Source organism: Chanodichthys erythropterus, chromosome 19, assembly GCF_024489055.1.
Source record: "Chanodichthys erythropterus isolate Z2021 chromosome 19, ASM2448905v1, whole genome shotgun sequence".
Classification (NCBI taxonomy): Eukaryota; Metazoa; Chordata; class Actinopteri; order Cypriniformes; family Xenocyprididae; genus Chanodichthys; species Chanodichthys erythropterus.
The window spans coordinates 28,364,916-28,381,226 of NC_090239.1; the positions used below are offsets into that span (position 1 = coordinate 28,364,916).

The 16,311-nt window shown below is 36.6% G+C and overlaps 1 protein-coding gene across 2 annotated transcripts in view; it reads right to left on the reverse strand.

Annotated features, from left to right (window-relative positions):
- pcdh15b (protocadherin-related 15b) overlaps positions 1-16,311 on the reverse strand; it is a 239,673-nt gene that overhangs the window by 82,084 nt on the left and 141,278 nt on the right. For both annotated transcript variants that reach the window (XM_067368857.1, XM_067368859.1), the window contains one exon: positions 14,670-14,798. In XM_067368857.1, the coding sequence (XP_067224958.1) occupies positions 14,670-14,798 (129 nt within the window). The remainder of the gene's footprint in view (positions 1-14,669; positions 14,799-16,311) is intronic.

The following is a 16,311-nucleotide window of genomic DNA, read 5'->3' on the forward strand; positions in this document are numbered from 1 at the left end:
AGTGCGATTGCATCTGCTTCCTATTTATATACACCTGTCGGGGGCGGTGCGCATTATGCAAATATCGCACGCCAATTCCATTGGCTTGTTTTAGTTTACACGAAGATGATAGGGCTCTCTAAGCGATATCCCAATTCGTCGGTCACTACTGACGTACGTCTCCGTTCCCTCCTTCAGGGAACGAGGGTTACATACGTAACCGAGACGTTTTATATTTTTATAGTTTTATATTTTTCTACTATAGAAGTCTTGGTGACACTTCTGGTTGAATTTGGAAAAATAATGCATTCGGTATCATGAACTAACATTGAACAAAATTATAACAGTATGTTATTACTACGTTATTACAGGTACACATTAACATTTTATGTTAAGTAAATTAATAGCTAAAATTATGAACAATAGTTGAATTATATTATTAAGTAACAGTTAATATTACAGTTAATAAACTTGAATTAGCAATAGAATATTAGATCAATACCAGATACAAATATTCATTGTAAGTTCTTGATAAATGATACCCAACATAATTTTTTGATTGATCCTTATAGTAAAGTGTTACAAAAATTCCCATAGTTTTAAATTATAATTTTAAAATGATCTCATATTTTCAGGTTTTCCTTGACTGTGGGATTCTTGCCACACACAGAGACAAATAACCTGTCCATATGGCCATGAAAATATAACCTTAGTTTATAATTTCAACACGTCACCACGCAGAGTCACTGAACCACACACACCCCTAGAGACACCTGCTTCATCAGCAGGGTGATGAGACAATCAACAAAAACACCAGCAAGATTTGTGACTCCCTGCAGTGGCGCAGACAGGTGCACGGCGTTGTTGTTTGACATTCTCATGGCAATTATCCCCACTCAGTTCGCAGACACCAATAAAAATCATACTAAATCATAACGGTAAAGGAATACTTCACCCAAAAAATGAAACTTGTCATATATTCACTCTCATGCAGTGGTGGACAAAGTACACAAATCAAGTACTTGAGTAAAAGTACAGAATTCCCCAATAAAATATCACTCTAGTATTAAGTAATTCTTTTTAATTTTACTTGAGTTAAAGTACAAAATTACTTGATTAATGTACTTAAGTATTATAAACAGATGTCGCAGTGGGTAAAATGTGTTAACATTTTAAGATGAACGCTATGCAAACATAGTTTTATATCATTTGAAACTGCAACGGCAGGGGGGAAGATGCGTAAGCATTAATTTGCATTATTTTAACATTATGTTAAGTTTTTACGTAAGACCGTTCAGACGGTAATACACACATGTGGACATGTCCACATTTAAGCATTTCATACAATGGAACGTGTGCCCTCAAGTTACGAGGAGCTCCCGTTCTTGACTCATTTTAAGTTTGACTTGTGAATTCAGTGAATTCACTCTGACTGGATCATTTAAATCAGTGAGTTATTGAATCAATAACAGATGCAATTGGATCGTTCCAATTCATGAATCAATCATTGAATCATTCAGTGTGATTTGCGAACCACTTTAACAGGTTAATTGAAAAGAATAAGACTGTTCACAATGCTATCACGTCCCAGAGTGGGTGACTATTTCTTCAGTTCAAAATAATGAGGAACAGCACATTTTAATTAAAGGGGACCTATAATATACCACCGCGTTTTTTTTCTTACCAGTGTGAAAGAGACTCAAAATACTCCGTTAATGTTGCACATACAATTAAGAGTTATACACACAGAGGATCTCACACAGCCAAATTGAGGATTGTCAGTAACGGTGTTTAGCCTTACATTGTTCAAACCAGAGTCGAACACTGATGGAGAGACTCAGGAAGAAGTTTTAGAATACAACTGGATGTTTCTGAATGGTTAGTGGATAAATGCATGTAGTTGCTGTGGAGTTGATTCAACTCATCAACTAGCATGTGCCGTCATGTTAAACTTTTGTGCAAATCCAGCATTTGCTCAACCCTCATTAATAGTAAAATGACGGCATGTCAACAACGCTACAACAGTAACTCTTCCTCTTCTCTAAAGCAGCCCAACATGGCCTTTCCCCCTTTTGATGTGTGATCCTGGGGGCAGGGTTTATATAAATTTTAGGGTTAGTGATAGGGTTACCAACCCTATAAATATTATATAAATTTTATATAGTTATAAAATTCACTATTATTATTATTATTATATGGAAAAGAGCAGCCAGATTTATGTTCAAAAACTCTCCTTTTGTGTTTCATGGAAGAAAGAAAGTCATATGGAATGACACGGTCCATGACAAATGGACCATCAATAAAGTGTCTCTTCCCCTCTGTAGCCTCTCAAGTTTCTCCATTTAGACAAGTCTTAAAAATGCCATCAAACACACTCCCAACTGTGTTATCCGCTTCTTATCCGTTCAGCACTTGTGCAAGAAGGCACCTCATTGACACTCAGGCAAAGTGCTTTTGTTTCTGATAAGGCCTGAAACAAAGCGCTCAAAGACCGGCTGCAATAAATTTTACAGACATAGATAGAGAGAGCACTGTCCTTCGCCAAAGGGTCGGGCCCAAACTCATTTACTACCGGCAAAGTTGAAACCCAGTGGAGGCCAAGTAGGCGATGGCCCAGTCAATGACAGACTCGACCCTTTGATAGACAATCTTTGAAGAGCCACATTTTTCATGTATAAAGGAACAGAATCAAAAAAATCAGGCAATACACTATGTATTAGTGAAAGGATGTAAGCTTCAATGCCTGCTTCAAATGTTCCTTTTAATTTTTCCTCCATTCATGTGTTACAGAGATGTGTTCTACTATATGAGGTGTTTCATATAGAATTAAGAGAGATAAATGTTTAGAGATAAAAGATTTAGCATGTAGTAACTGAAGTGGTGGTGACAGTAAGTTCTCTAAAGCCCACCAAGCCTGTCAAAAGTAACAGTGAAAGTGAAAAGTCGACCTGTTTCTTCAATTTCTAAAAGGAAGCTTGTGTCAAATAATACCAAATAAGACACTTTTTCTGGTAACTGAAAAGATCAAATCAGCTACAGTAGCTGCCACTTTCATAGGTATAGTTTTATATAATGACTGATATATAAAACTACTGTTATGTTTTCAGCATTAAAATACTTTCTCCAATCCCAGTTAAATATGCAGAGACAACTATAAGTAAACCACAAATCAGCTGGTTTCACATACAATGTTCCATTAACCATTGCTCAGAAGATGATGTATTAAGAAACACAATGGCACCATTAGCATATGTTTTGCAGGTGTGCAATCATGAATAGAGAAGATCATTTACCGTGTTTTATACACCTGTGGCTCAGCAAATATTTTCAGAAACAGGCTTTATTATATTTTAATATAGGAACTTTTGAGTCACTGATGCACTTTTGTTTTTTGTTTTTTTTGGATGAAAGTAAATGTTTATCATTATCTGTGCGCATATCCAACACATTTGCATGAAAGTATACATCTATATCTCTGCGGAATAAGCATTCTCGATTTTCACAAAGCTGACATTCAAAATCAAGTGCAATTCTGTTGCAGTTTTCCAAATAGTAAGTTGAACTTGATAACTTAGGGAATAACAGATTACCAAAAGTTATATAAAGTGCTTAACAAATGTATTAGACCACCAGCACCAATTTAAGGTTTGTACCACAGCTGCCCTAAACTAACAGTACTGATGATTACCAAAATATTGATTTATTTATTTATTTTTCTGTAATGAAACAAAATGTGTAAGCTCTTTAGTCACAGTAGTGTTTCTAATGCTAAAATATAATTATTGTTGGGATTTAATGGATTCAAAGATAGATCACATAAAAGTTTCATCAAAAGCAAGTCTTATTTGTAGACTAAATATTTGTAAGTCAACAACAACAGAGACTGTGGAAAACTACATAAAAAACATTGCCAGCAGGAAAGCAAGAATGCAAGCTGTTATCAAGGTCAAAGGAGACCATATATATATATATATATATATATATATATATATATATATATATATATATATATATATATATATATATATATATATATAGTTTGCATTCTTGCTTTCTTGCTGGCAATATTTTTATGTAGTTTTCCACAGTCTCCGTTGTATATATACATAAAAGACACCATACATTAAAGACACCATAGCTAACTGCTGTGTTTTGCTGTGTGAATGTATGTATGTTTTAGGACTCAAAAACTAACAATTTTAGAATATATAAAAAAAAAAAAAAAAAATTCCCTTTCTTTCTTCTGCTGCACTAAATGAATGTCATTATTTTGGTTATTTGAGAACATTTAGGTTAGCTGCCCTCCAAAAAAGGGCAGACAAAATGGTATGGAAAACAAACACGAAATAAAGATAGCATTAAGGAGATGGCAGAACTTCCTGTGGATTCTTTATCACATGCTAAGGTAAGCAAAAGCTGGTAATGAAAACATTCATCTTCTCAGTAATCAATCGAAAGTTAATTAAACTTGAATATAGGGCACAGCAGAAATGCCACATGATGATTGCTTGTGTTTGGGTGTGTGTTGTGATGCTTGTCTTGTAAAAACACAGTAGGAGGTGATAAAGAATGCACATTTTTAATTAGCGTCACTAATTTATTTTTTATTTTTTATGGAGTACCACACTGAAATGTGTGTTCTTACATATCTTACATATCTGTCTCTGTGTCAGCCCTAGACAATAGACATGTTACTATTGTTTCGGCAATCAGAAGACTTTGCACTGACCACCACATGAAACTAGTGAAGCAAACTAACCTGGTTGTGGGCTCACTAGCTTTGAAGTGGAACAACTATCAAAAAACGTTTTTAAGTTTGTTCCAGGCATTTCACCTCTAAATGCTTTCAAAATCATGACATGGGGAACACTGAAGCTATATAAAGTCAACGTGACATCAAATTAGGGGTCAAGCCACAATGGGGCGAAGTCCCCTATTGAAATTGTATTCTTATCATTATTCTTCCGCTCTTAAGTCTATGGCAGCCCATAAAACCGTATGGTAAAAAGTTATGAAATTTGGCACACCGATAGAGGAGTGTCTGAAATGTTACCATAGCAAATTTGGACTCTCTACCTCAAACCCTCTAGTGCCACCAACAGTTTAAAGATTCACTCATGCTCATAACTTTTGAAGCCCTAGAAACAAAATTATTTTTCCCTCTGATACCATGGCTCATGCTATGACGTCATTTGCATCATGAACTTTTTTTGCCACTTTAAATTTTCAGAAAAAAAAAAAAAAAAACTTTTTCAAACTCCTCCTAGAGCGTTTGTCCAATTTGCACGAAATTTGGTATGCAGCATCTACACACACTCCAGGCAAAAAGTTATTAAAAGATTTTTGATCGGGCAATCCGTTCTGATAAAGTGCGGTAACAATTTTGATGGCGAACATGCAAAAATGGGTTTGATGCTGTATCTTTGCAATGATTTGGTTTATTGACACCAAACTTTTGTATATGTCATTAAAGGCATGACTTGGGGGTACATGCACAGTATCGTCACAGTGCCACCTACTGGTGCCGAGATAGGAAAAATGTCTATATTTTCTTATAACTTTTGAATTTGTATCTTGAATTTTGTCCTAAAATCATGAGCACCTCTGATCTCCTTAGATTCCTTGAGGCATGATGAGTTGAACGATATCCAGTTTTCTTTGGTCGGCCATTTTGCTCTGTGTTACGAACGCATGAATGTATTGTTACAACGCTCGGTATGACTCCTGAGAGGACCTGTAAAGTGAGCACGCCAAAATGGATTGGCAGCTGAATCTTTGCAAAAGCGTACTGACACGAAACTTGGTACATGTCATCACAGGCATGACTTGAGGGTGCATGCAGAGTTTCGTCATAGCACCAAATACTGCTTAGAAGTTATACAATAACCATGTTATTATGTTATAAGTGCTTTAACTGGTGCAATTTAAACAGCTTTATCCTAACCTCATGATCACATATGTCTACAAATATTTCCTTTTCTGCCCTTATTCGGCTTGACCCCGCAATTGCTGCTTGCAGCTATATTTTATTTTAGATTTATCTAGCATGTTAATGCACTTTTCTGGTCTTTGTAATCTTTCATCAAAATGTAATAACTTGCTCTACTAAAACAATTTTCTTTTTTGGCTGACATCACGAATTCTTACTTTTTAGTCTCTTCCTTCTAGACCAGTGGTTCCAAAACATTTTAGCTTGGAGTACCCCTGAAGGGATTACCATCCTTCTGTGTACCCCCTCTCTTCCACTTCGACTGCAGTCACACCTTTACCATTAATGGACAATATTTGCCCCCTAAATTGATTTTCGAGTGCATATTTTTACCTTTATGAATAACTTTATAAAATAAATAATGTTTTAAATAAAATTGTTCAATAGAGAAATATGCAATGATGGTAAAACCAAGCAAAACATTTAAACATTAAACTAAAACCACCAGTAGGTGGCAGCAAGTCACTGTTTTTATGAGTGAGTCATCGAGTCATTCATTCAGTAATGAAGTGGCTGTAAATGAATCATTGAATCATTGACTCACGATTCGATCAAAGCCGCAGAATTGTTTGCGAAACACAGATGTGTGTTGTAGTTCTGCTGTGGTTTTCGTTAGAACTATTTATTGCAAAATAGAGTAAATACTGATAATACTGTGTTTATGTACGTTTTATTTTTTGACCTGTTGTATAATAATGTCACGTTTGCAGTCATGTGGATATTTGGGAACAATTGTATTCTTGCTCGTTATCATGATTAAATACAAGAACTCACACAAGGTATGTTTTTGTAACGGAGAAAGTTTGAGTCTTAAATCGTAATTAATCCACTGTCTGTATATTTGGTCTTCATGCGAGTATAAGTGCTAAAAGGTGCATTGTCGAGAACGACAGTAGCCGAATTTAACGTGATATAAGGCAGCAAGCTGCATGCAATCTATCATATGTATGATGGATACAGTAATTTTTGACTGCAAATGATGTGGTAAATTGATTACATTTACTGGATTTACGACATTTTGGCAGTTAGAAAAACATGCTCGGTTTTAATATAATTTTAAGGTAGAATTAAATGAACTACTCAGCATTTTGTTCACGTACCCGCTTTTGTCACTTCACGTACCCCAGTTTGGGAACCACTGTTCTAGACAGATGACTCCATTTAGGTATCTAAGGCCTACTTTTCACAATCCAGTCAATTTAAATAGACAAAAACAAGTCTAGTCCTATATTTGTTCTTGTTGAATATACTATTTCCCTGGGAAAAACATCAGATTATGCAAGTAAATGGGCAGTGAAAGGTGTTTCACATTGACTTTAAGAAGGATGATTGCGTTATCAGGCAGATAATGGCAGAAATACAAGTTCTTACTATCTTTTCTAATTAGCACTCATACTTCACACTAATTTGTAGCACCTCTGATAAAAAAAAAGTTCCCCACTTATTTGATTCACAGCTGCTTTGAGTTTAAATCATTATTAGGGGTATTGACGGAATGTTGCAAGAACATCAAAGAGATGACCGGAAGAAAATTAAGTTGTCTACTTCTGCCCACATCAAAACGGCAAGTACACAAGTTCATAAAAAGACTTCTGATGAAAAACAAGTACAATAATCTAGACAGCAAGTCAACTGACAAGCTCTTCAACCGCAGATAGTGAGGCGAGACTCTCTGGCCTGAACTTAACTGACTTCAAACAAGTTTAAATTTCCCATGCTGTGGCTTATTTGGAGTCATTTGAAATGTGCACACCGACCAGGTGTAATATCTACAGCAATGCAGGCTCTGCTGTGATAATGCTGATAGAGCTCAGTGGGCATTTCTCTAATGATATGGAAACCTCTGCTGCACCATGTTAGCCGTAGGGGATGTTTAGCTAGCGTTAAGCTTTGGACCATATCCAACATGCCTCACTGGGAAACGTGTCAGGAGCTCCAAATGAATTAAAGACAAGTGAGGGTTTGTAAATGAAGCTTGTTATACTGTGGTGCACACATAACTTGTCAAGACGTGAACAATTAGCAAAAGCACTGGGCGTTGTGCCATGGTATATGCCTGTGTCAGTAGAAAAGAGTAGAAATTTTGCTATGATATTGGCATGAATTTCAGAGGGTGGGACTTTTTCACGTTAAAGGGTTAGTTCACCCAAAAATGAAAATGATGTCATTAATGACTCACCCTCATGTCGTTCCGAAACCGTAAGAGCTCCGTCCATCTTCGGAACACAGTTTAAGATATTTTAGATTTAGGTAGAGAGCTTTCTGTCCCTCCATTGAAAATATATGTACGGTATACTGTCCATGTCCAGAAAGGTAATAAATACATCATCAAAGTAGTCCATGTGACATCAGTGGCTTAGTTAGACGTTTTCAAAGCATCGAAAATATATTTTGGTCCAAAAATAACAAAAACTATGACTTTATTCAGCATTGTCTTCTCTTCCGGGTCTGTTGTCAATCCGCGTTTGACAACAGTTCGCATCCAGTTCAATACAGTAGAACCAGTGTTACTGTACCTGATTCCTGAACTCTTTTGAACAGTTTCTTTTACCAAATAGTTCCAAAAGACAAGTTGCCAGTTTGAATCAGTCTTAAACACTGTCCTATATAATTAACAACATTAGCAAATAAATAATTGCTTTCATTTGTTCAGGCAAATATGACATTGCAATGGAAACATAACCAAATGAGTTTGAATCAAATCAAATTTAATCAACGTCAGACTTGAATTGAAATGAATAAAATCTGGAAATCTTTATTGATATCCAGCCTGTTTTACAATATTAGCTTCACTGTTTTGTCTCTATTTATTTATTTATATTATGAAGCTGTTTCAGCACTGATGCCAGACTTATTCATAACATTTAGGCATAATATTATTTTGGTTAGTCCCAAATAAAATAGAAAATAATTAACTGAGATGAAGTAGCATTTATAAACCATTTACTTAACTGGATTTTCCAGAAATGGAATTTGACACAAAGTTATTTAAAATATAAACCATTTTGTTTGATTTCCAGCAACTATATCATGATTTTTGCCATTACCATCAAATATAAAAACACATAGCATGATATAGATTTTTTTGCTTATTCCTAGACAGCAGGAATCAAAAGCCCTGGAACATGGTGCCTGTCCATCTTATGAGGTGTAATGCATATTTATCCGACACAAAGTATACATGTTTAAGGAATGCTCTGTTAATAAACAGTCTGCCAGCATTAGCCTGTGATTATTCTGATGACAAAGTGCGCCTCTATTAATCTAGACCACTAATTATAACTCTTCGCAGCTTAACAGAGCCCAACAAAGCTGCTCATTACAGGACGTCCCCGAAGGTAACAAATTATTTAAATTACATTTCTTTAATTGGGAAATCATAAACAGTGGAGCGGGCAGGGACTTTGGCAGATAGACTGCGGGTGTATGCCAGCTGGGCGATGAGAAGAGAGTGAGATGAGGGCTCATGAGGGCAGAGGAAGACACTCTAGCTGCTGGCGTCACGCCCACACCCCAGCAGACACTGATTAACACCGCTCATATGAGACCGTGGAAGGGAATGAAATCCTTAAATAGAACTGGACAAAAGAACATTCATGCTCAGTGCAAGTAACTATGACAGACAGAAGGAAGGAGCAAGCACATGATTTGAGATTTCACGTATGTAATGCAAATGCTGTGGAAGTAATTACATGCAGAAGTGAATTACTTTGGGTTAGGGCAGTGGTCTCAAACTGCCGGCCCGCGGGCCATTTACCCATAATCCGGCCCACTAAATTATTATTACCTATTATTATTATTATTATTCTCTAGTTGTCTCATACCATATTCCATATGCAAAGAAAAAGTCGCCGTTCCAAAGGGCCATTCACATATCCCGTCACATAAGCGGCCGTGCTGCTTTTTCCTTCTTTCCAAAGCGCTTGCGCTCCCGTTTGTCGTTGCTATGCAACCATGAGCTGCGCTCTCCACGATAACGAAGTTTCAGCAAAAGAAAAATTGATTTCTAGTCCTTGCATTAGATCTACTTCTAGATATATTTATGGAGATGAGAAATAAAAACCTGCCCTGATCAGCTGTTTGGCTGAGCTTTCGATGTTGTGAAGGAAAGGCTGAAGCTCATTGGTTTGTCCGTGTCACATGAAAAGTTGAGATGCTTTCATCTCGCAACAGCATAGGCTGCAGGTGTCTGGCAAGAAACAGAATAGTGTACAAATGTATTCAGGGATTGCATTTGTTCAATACAGTGTTGTTCAGTGCAAGATTTTGATGTTATTTAAGCTAAAATAAGTAAGGGAATATATTTGCACTAACTGTTAAAAACTAGTACTGTATGTAACAATGATATACACTGTTATTTAAATTTTTTTTAAGAATGGCAAAAATATTTTAGAAATGAAATTTGAAGTAAATGAGAAATAATGCATGTGGCGACCAGGGCGGGCGAGAGCCGCGAATGAACGGCGCGAGGCCGGTGACGCAAGTGATAACGAGCATCACCTGGGAGGCGCACCGGCCTTGAGTCTCTCACGGAGGAGCTCCGGGAGCATAAAAGGAGGAGCGACGACCGTGAAGGATGAGAGAGGATCAGGCCTGGACTTTATTTTATGTTTTATTTCGTTTTGTTCTTTGTTTATTTTGAATCAAAGTTTTGTTGAACGTTCGCCGGTTCCCGCCTCCTTCTTCCCACATCTACTGTACAAACTGTGTTACACTGGTGCCGAAACCCGGGAGTAAGGAGGGACATGCTGTCAGAGAGCCCTCGCTGCTTAGGGGGATCGCGGTGCTGTGGAGTTCGGGCAGCGCGGGAGTGAAGACCGCGAGAGGCTGCCCGAGGCGGTGGTACTGGAGCCTTGTGAAAGGTGGGACGGAGACCCGGATGCTGTGCTCCTGGGACGGGGTGGGGTGGCTGGCGTCCAGGAGGGAGTGGAGGAGTCGCCGCCGTCCGCCGTGGGCCGGAGCCTCCTGCCATCCGCCATGAAGGGGAGGAGCAGAGGACGGGGGACTCACTGCGGCCTCAACCGGAGGAGCCATCGCCAGCCGCCAGGAGGTGGTCAAGGATCGGGCCGTCCACCAAGCGTCCAGTGCTATCGCGCTGTGGGGCTGCGAGGGGCGATAGGGGTATGTGGCGATCAGGGTGGGCGAGAGCCGTGAGGGAACAGCGCGAGGCCGGTGACACAAGTGATAACAAGCATCATCTGGGAGGCGCACCGGCCTCGAGTCTCTCACGGAGGAGCTCCAGGAGCATAAAAGAAGGAGCGACGACCGTGAAGGACGAGAGAGGATCAGGCCTGGACTTTATTTTATGTTTTATTATGTTTGTGTGGCCGGCAGACGTCCGCGAGGGCGTTTTATTTCGTTTTGTTCTTTGTTTATTTTGAATTAAAGTTTTGTTGAATGTTCGCCGGTTCCCGCCTCCTTCTTTCCACATCTACGAACTGTGTTACAATGCAAAGGAAAGTAAATTTTCAGAAAATTTGCGCTTTCTTGTGCTTGGATGTTAAAATGGCCCTCCTATGAGGTGTCAATCACAGCAACGGCCACCAGCTAATTTGAGTTTGAGACCCCTGGGTTAGGGGTTTGTTCAAATCCCTAAATGCCCCGATATACTTCAAGTGAAACTGAAGAAAAAACTGGTGTGAAAATAAAAGCCAAAATTAAGTTTGTTTCTGGAGTTCAAAACAACTTGCCAAAGCAAACTTTCTCGAAAAAAGATAGTTCTGATTGGTAAAAACCTTGATTATTTGATTATAGTGATTATTTGAGAGGAAAGTGCACAGCATACATTAACACATTCACTAAACGCCACTACCTGCAGCATGGGTAACAGTATATCACTACAAAGGTATTTCGAACGTCTTTTTATCCCTAAGCAAAGAAGGAAAAGGAACTTCACTGTGAGTATATAAATCTTAAGTATAAGCAAGTGTAATTGTGATGCTTGACCCAAATGGATGGTTCATATGAGCAGATTCTTTTCAATTCACAAACCCCTCAAACCAATGATCTATTAGTTTGAACTAGTTTAACACCTCATTCACTCATTTACTATGTTGCTCAATATTTAGGATCAGGCCACATCTTAAGGCAATACATTACAGGCAAAATTAATTTTCGCATGCACTTCTGTAGCACTTACATACACCAAACTTTCCAGGTTTATTCCTATCTTTATTCTGAAGATATTTACAGATGGGTTTCTTAACATATAATTCACCTGGTATATACTTGTATTCCTAAAATTCTAATATGTCAACAAAATGAACAAAGCATTTTGAACCTTTATCCAGTGTTCAGATTTCTCTTCTTGAAACGTATGCAAATTAGTAAACATTTAATTAGATAATACCTCGTTTGCATATTTAAACATAACATTTCAGAAATACAAAACAGTTGTCTTAATGTACTGTTATTAATCAACTGGGGAAAGTATGGTTAAATCTATTAGTTAGTAGTAGTTGTCTTGCCTTAATTAGTTAATAAAAACACAGCTGCTTCTAGTTCAGTCATGTTCCTTAACAGTGCATTAACTAATGTTAACAAATACAACTCTTGTTGAATGTTGAAATTATCATTAACAAAGATGAATAAATGCTTTAGAAATGCAGTTCAGTATTAATTCATGTTAATGTAGTTAACTAATATTACCTAATGAACCTTTTTGTAAAGTGTTAGCAAATTTGTTGAGATTAGCAGTCTGTTAAATTAATTTTACAAGAATAATAAACACAAAAAGGACTGTTTGAGTTGAGTATTGTGTATTTTTTCCCCTTACTCCTATTTTTTATTGGTTGTTTAATTATTTTAATGGAACCAGAACCAGAATCGGAACCGGAACCAGAACCAGAACCGGAAAATTTCTTACGATTCCCAACCCTAGCTACCCCTTGCATTTGTTCATTATTTTGGTTATTTTGCTTATGCCTTCAGGTCCCCAGTTTTGTATTTTCTTATCTATTTAACACATTTCACTCATACTCCAAAGTCTTCTGAAGTTATATAATACCTTTTTGTGAAGAACAGATTGAAATTTACATAATTATTCACTGCACTCTACAAAATGCTGGGTTAAAAACAACCCAAGTTGGGTTGAAAATGGACAAACCCAGCGATTGGGTTGTTTTAACCCAGCGGTTGGGTTATATGTTTGCCCAACCTGCTGGGTAGTTTTATTTAAACCAACTATTTTTTATACTATTTAAAAATTGCTATATGGCTAGCTTAAAATGAACCCAAAATAGTTGAGAAATTAAAAATCAGATGCAATTAGAGACAACAATAATAGACAAAAGGTGAATGTTTATTAATAAGCTTTAATATTTTATTAATATAAATTTAATAGTTTAATCGTTTATTAATATCAATTTATTAATAAGCAATTTAATACATGTTTATTGTTTAATAATTATTCATTGAACATTAATAAATGTTCATCTCCAACATACTTTGGGTTAATTTTAATTAAGCAATACAGTCATTTTTAAACAATAGTTGAGTTAAATAAAACTATCCAGCAGGTTGGGCAAATGTTTAACCCTACCGCTGGGTTAAAACAACCCAATCGCTGGGTTTGTCCATTTTCAACCCAACTTGGGTTGTTTTTAACCCAGCATTTTTTTAGAGTGTGAGAACCTTGACTTCCACCTGAGCTCTTTTAGGTTTGTTTATGAGATAATTAGTGTTGTCCAAATGAACATTCAACATGACTAAAAGATTATTTGAAAAGATCTGACACAAAAGAGTCAAGAGTCAATGATTTGAGAACCAGATCAAATGAACAAGTTCAACTCACTGATTCAATCTGATATTAGCAGTTCTTAGTTAATAGCTTCATGGAGGTGATGATTCTAAATAGCATAAATAGTGGTCTGTTTCTCAGTATAGTGCAGAATATTGCATTTCTTTACAAAGACGGCTATAAATTTGCTTTTATAAGTTGGTCATTTATAAACTTGATAGTCTTGAAAATTTTTAAACATGGGGAGGTTTACAACATTCGCATATAAATAAAAGCCTTGTGTTATCCAAGCTTTGTGTTTTACATCATCTGCCGTGTGCACGTTTACAAGACAGCAAACTCGGCGAAAAAAGTCAACAAACTCGGGTTTGATTTGGGTATGCTGCAGCCTATAAATCTGTCTGTGTAATAACTAAAAGAATGTTTATATATCATATTTTCGGACTAGTTTGCTTTAGTTTTTTTTATAATACACCATACTTTAACCCAAACTGAATAATTAAAAACAAGTTTAAATGGGTAAATCTCCTATAAATATTTTTTACTCTTAGTTTTCTTTTCTAACATAGTCAAATTCTTATTAAAACACACTAGACATGCTTATTCTGTGCATTTTGAACACTTTTGTGTGAAATTATATTTATTTTGATAGATCCTGCTTGACGCTCACGCTCTGCTCCTGCTGGCGGTGTGAATGCATACATTGGTTAACATGCACGGCAGAAAAAATACGCGCGGCGTGAGAAAATCACTTCAAATTTTAATTTCTAGGTGAACTACTCCTTTAAATCAACTATAACATATAAGAAATAAAAGTGTAACCACAAAGTTAAGCTCTGAAGAGTAAACTTGTAGAGATTCATGATTTCCATTTGGGGTGACTCCAGTGGGCAGAAAACAGCTGCAGAGCAAATAGTTCAGAGATCAAAGCATAAAGAATTCTGATTGTGCTTGAGGCCTTACCTTTACTTGACCCACAAAAGCATTTGCCTCTTCCTCTTGAACTGTGAGATTAAGGGGCAGCAGAGGATCGAACTCAGGGTCATTATCATTGACATCAGTCACCACTATATTCACTGTAGCAGTCGAGGTCTGAAAACAAGAAACCTTCAGGTTACTTCAATTGTTACATGGACACCTCTAAGTAAATAACTTCACACAGTTTCAGTCAGTAATCTAACAACGTCAACGAATCTGAAATGCAAACTTTGAGGCCTTTGTGTGATTTTGTTTCTGTCTGGTAAAAGACAGTGTTGGCTTTCACACACAATTATCCATTCCCCTGATTAATTTGCACAGAACTTGCAAAATTGCTAACATATTTGCATTCATCATCAAGCTATGAATGGGGTCTAATGAAAAATATCCACAGCTGTTGAGTGGATTAGTGTTTCAGAGTATAGATCGCCTCAACAAATTGATGGATGCAACCAAATTAACATGCTGGCAGGGAGAATTCCATCTACTCAGTAACAACAATTAACTGTCTACATTTCCGATACTTTACAAAGCGTCTAATTTTGAAAGCTGAGTAATGGAAACATAATATTTAAACATTCATACATGCACAGCAAACATATAATTAACATTTCTCTACTGTTATTTATTTAACTTGCATACATATGATTATCTTAGGGTCGGGGAACACAGGCGAACGGGTGAATCGCACTAAAACTGCCAAGAATACATCATATTTCACTCCAAAATAAAAAAGAGATTCTTGAGATTCTTTTTTGTATTAATATATATTATATATATAATCATTTAAACCATGACAATTTAAAAATTCATCCGTAAGACGCGATAGAGAGCTCGCACACTCTGTGAGGAGATTTCTGTGTGCGCTCATCCGAAGCGTGTTCATGGAGAGTCGCGTCACAGCGCGCAAATACTCTCACGCAAATTCTCTTTCAAGTCTTGCACCTAAACGGACCAATTCACACAAAAATTATGTCAACATGCCCATCTTAGCGAGTATCCTAACAAAAATAGTAGGTTATGTCTTGAGAGAAAAACGAGACAGACAGCGCATGTGTATAAGTATCACTGCAGTACACTGTATGTACTGCAGCTTTGAATTATGTCTCAAAGGGACAGCAGTCTAATATTCCTGCTTTGTGTGTTTAATGTTATTCAAAAGAGAAAAGACGAAGAAATCACTCTTGACTGAATAGCTTTTGTAACTTAATATTTCATCTTTATTTAATTATTCAAATGAGTTTTTATGCAGTTATTTTATATTTGATTACTTTGGTCAATTTCTATATCTGAAAACTATTGTTAGATAGTTGGAGATTCTATGAAGCGTTGTTGATTTTTTTGGGATGATTTGGTGTACATAAATTTATGAATTATATTAAATCATATCATTTGGTTATTTGGTGTCCTTTTTTTGGAAAGGCATCTAAATTAACCTTGAAAAGTACAGTTTTGTGAAAATCACACTTCAATCTGATGGTTTACTTTTTGGATATAGCCAATGATGGCAAAATGGACGTGTTAAACAAGATAAATGGTGTATGCTTAATTTCACGATAAGTGTGCGATTAATCGTGATTAAGGGTGCACGATTAAAAAACGAATCTATTGACAGCCCTAATATATA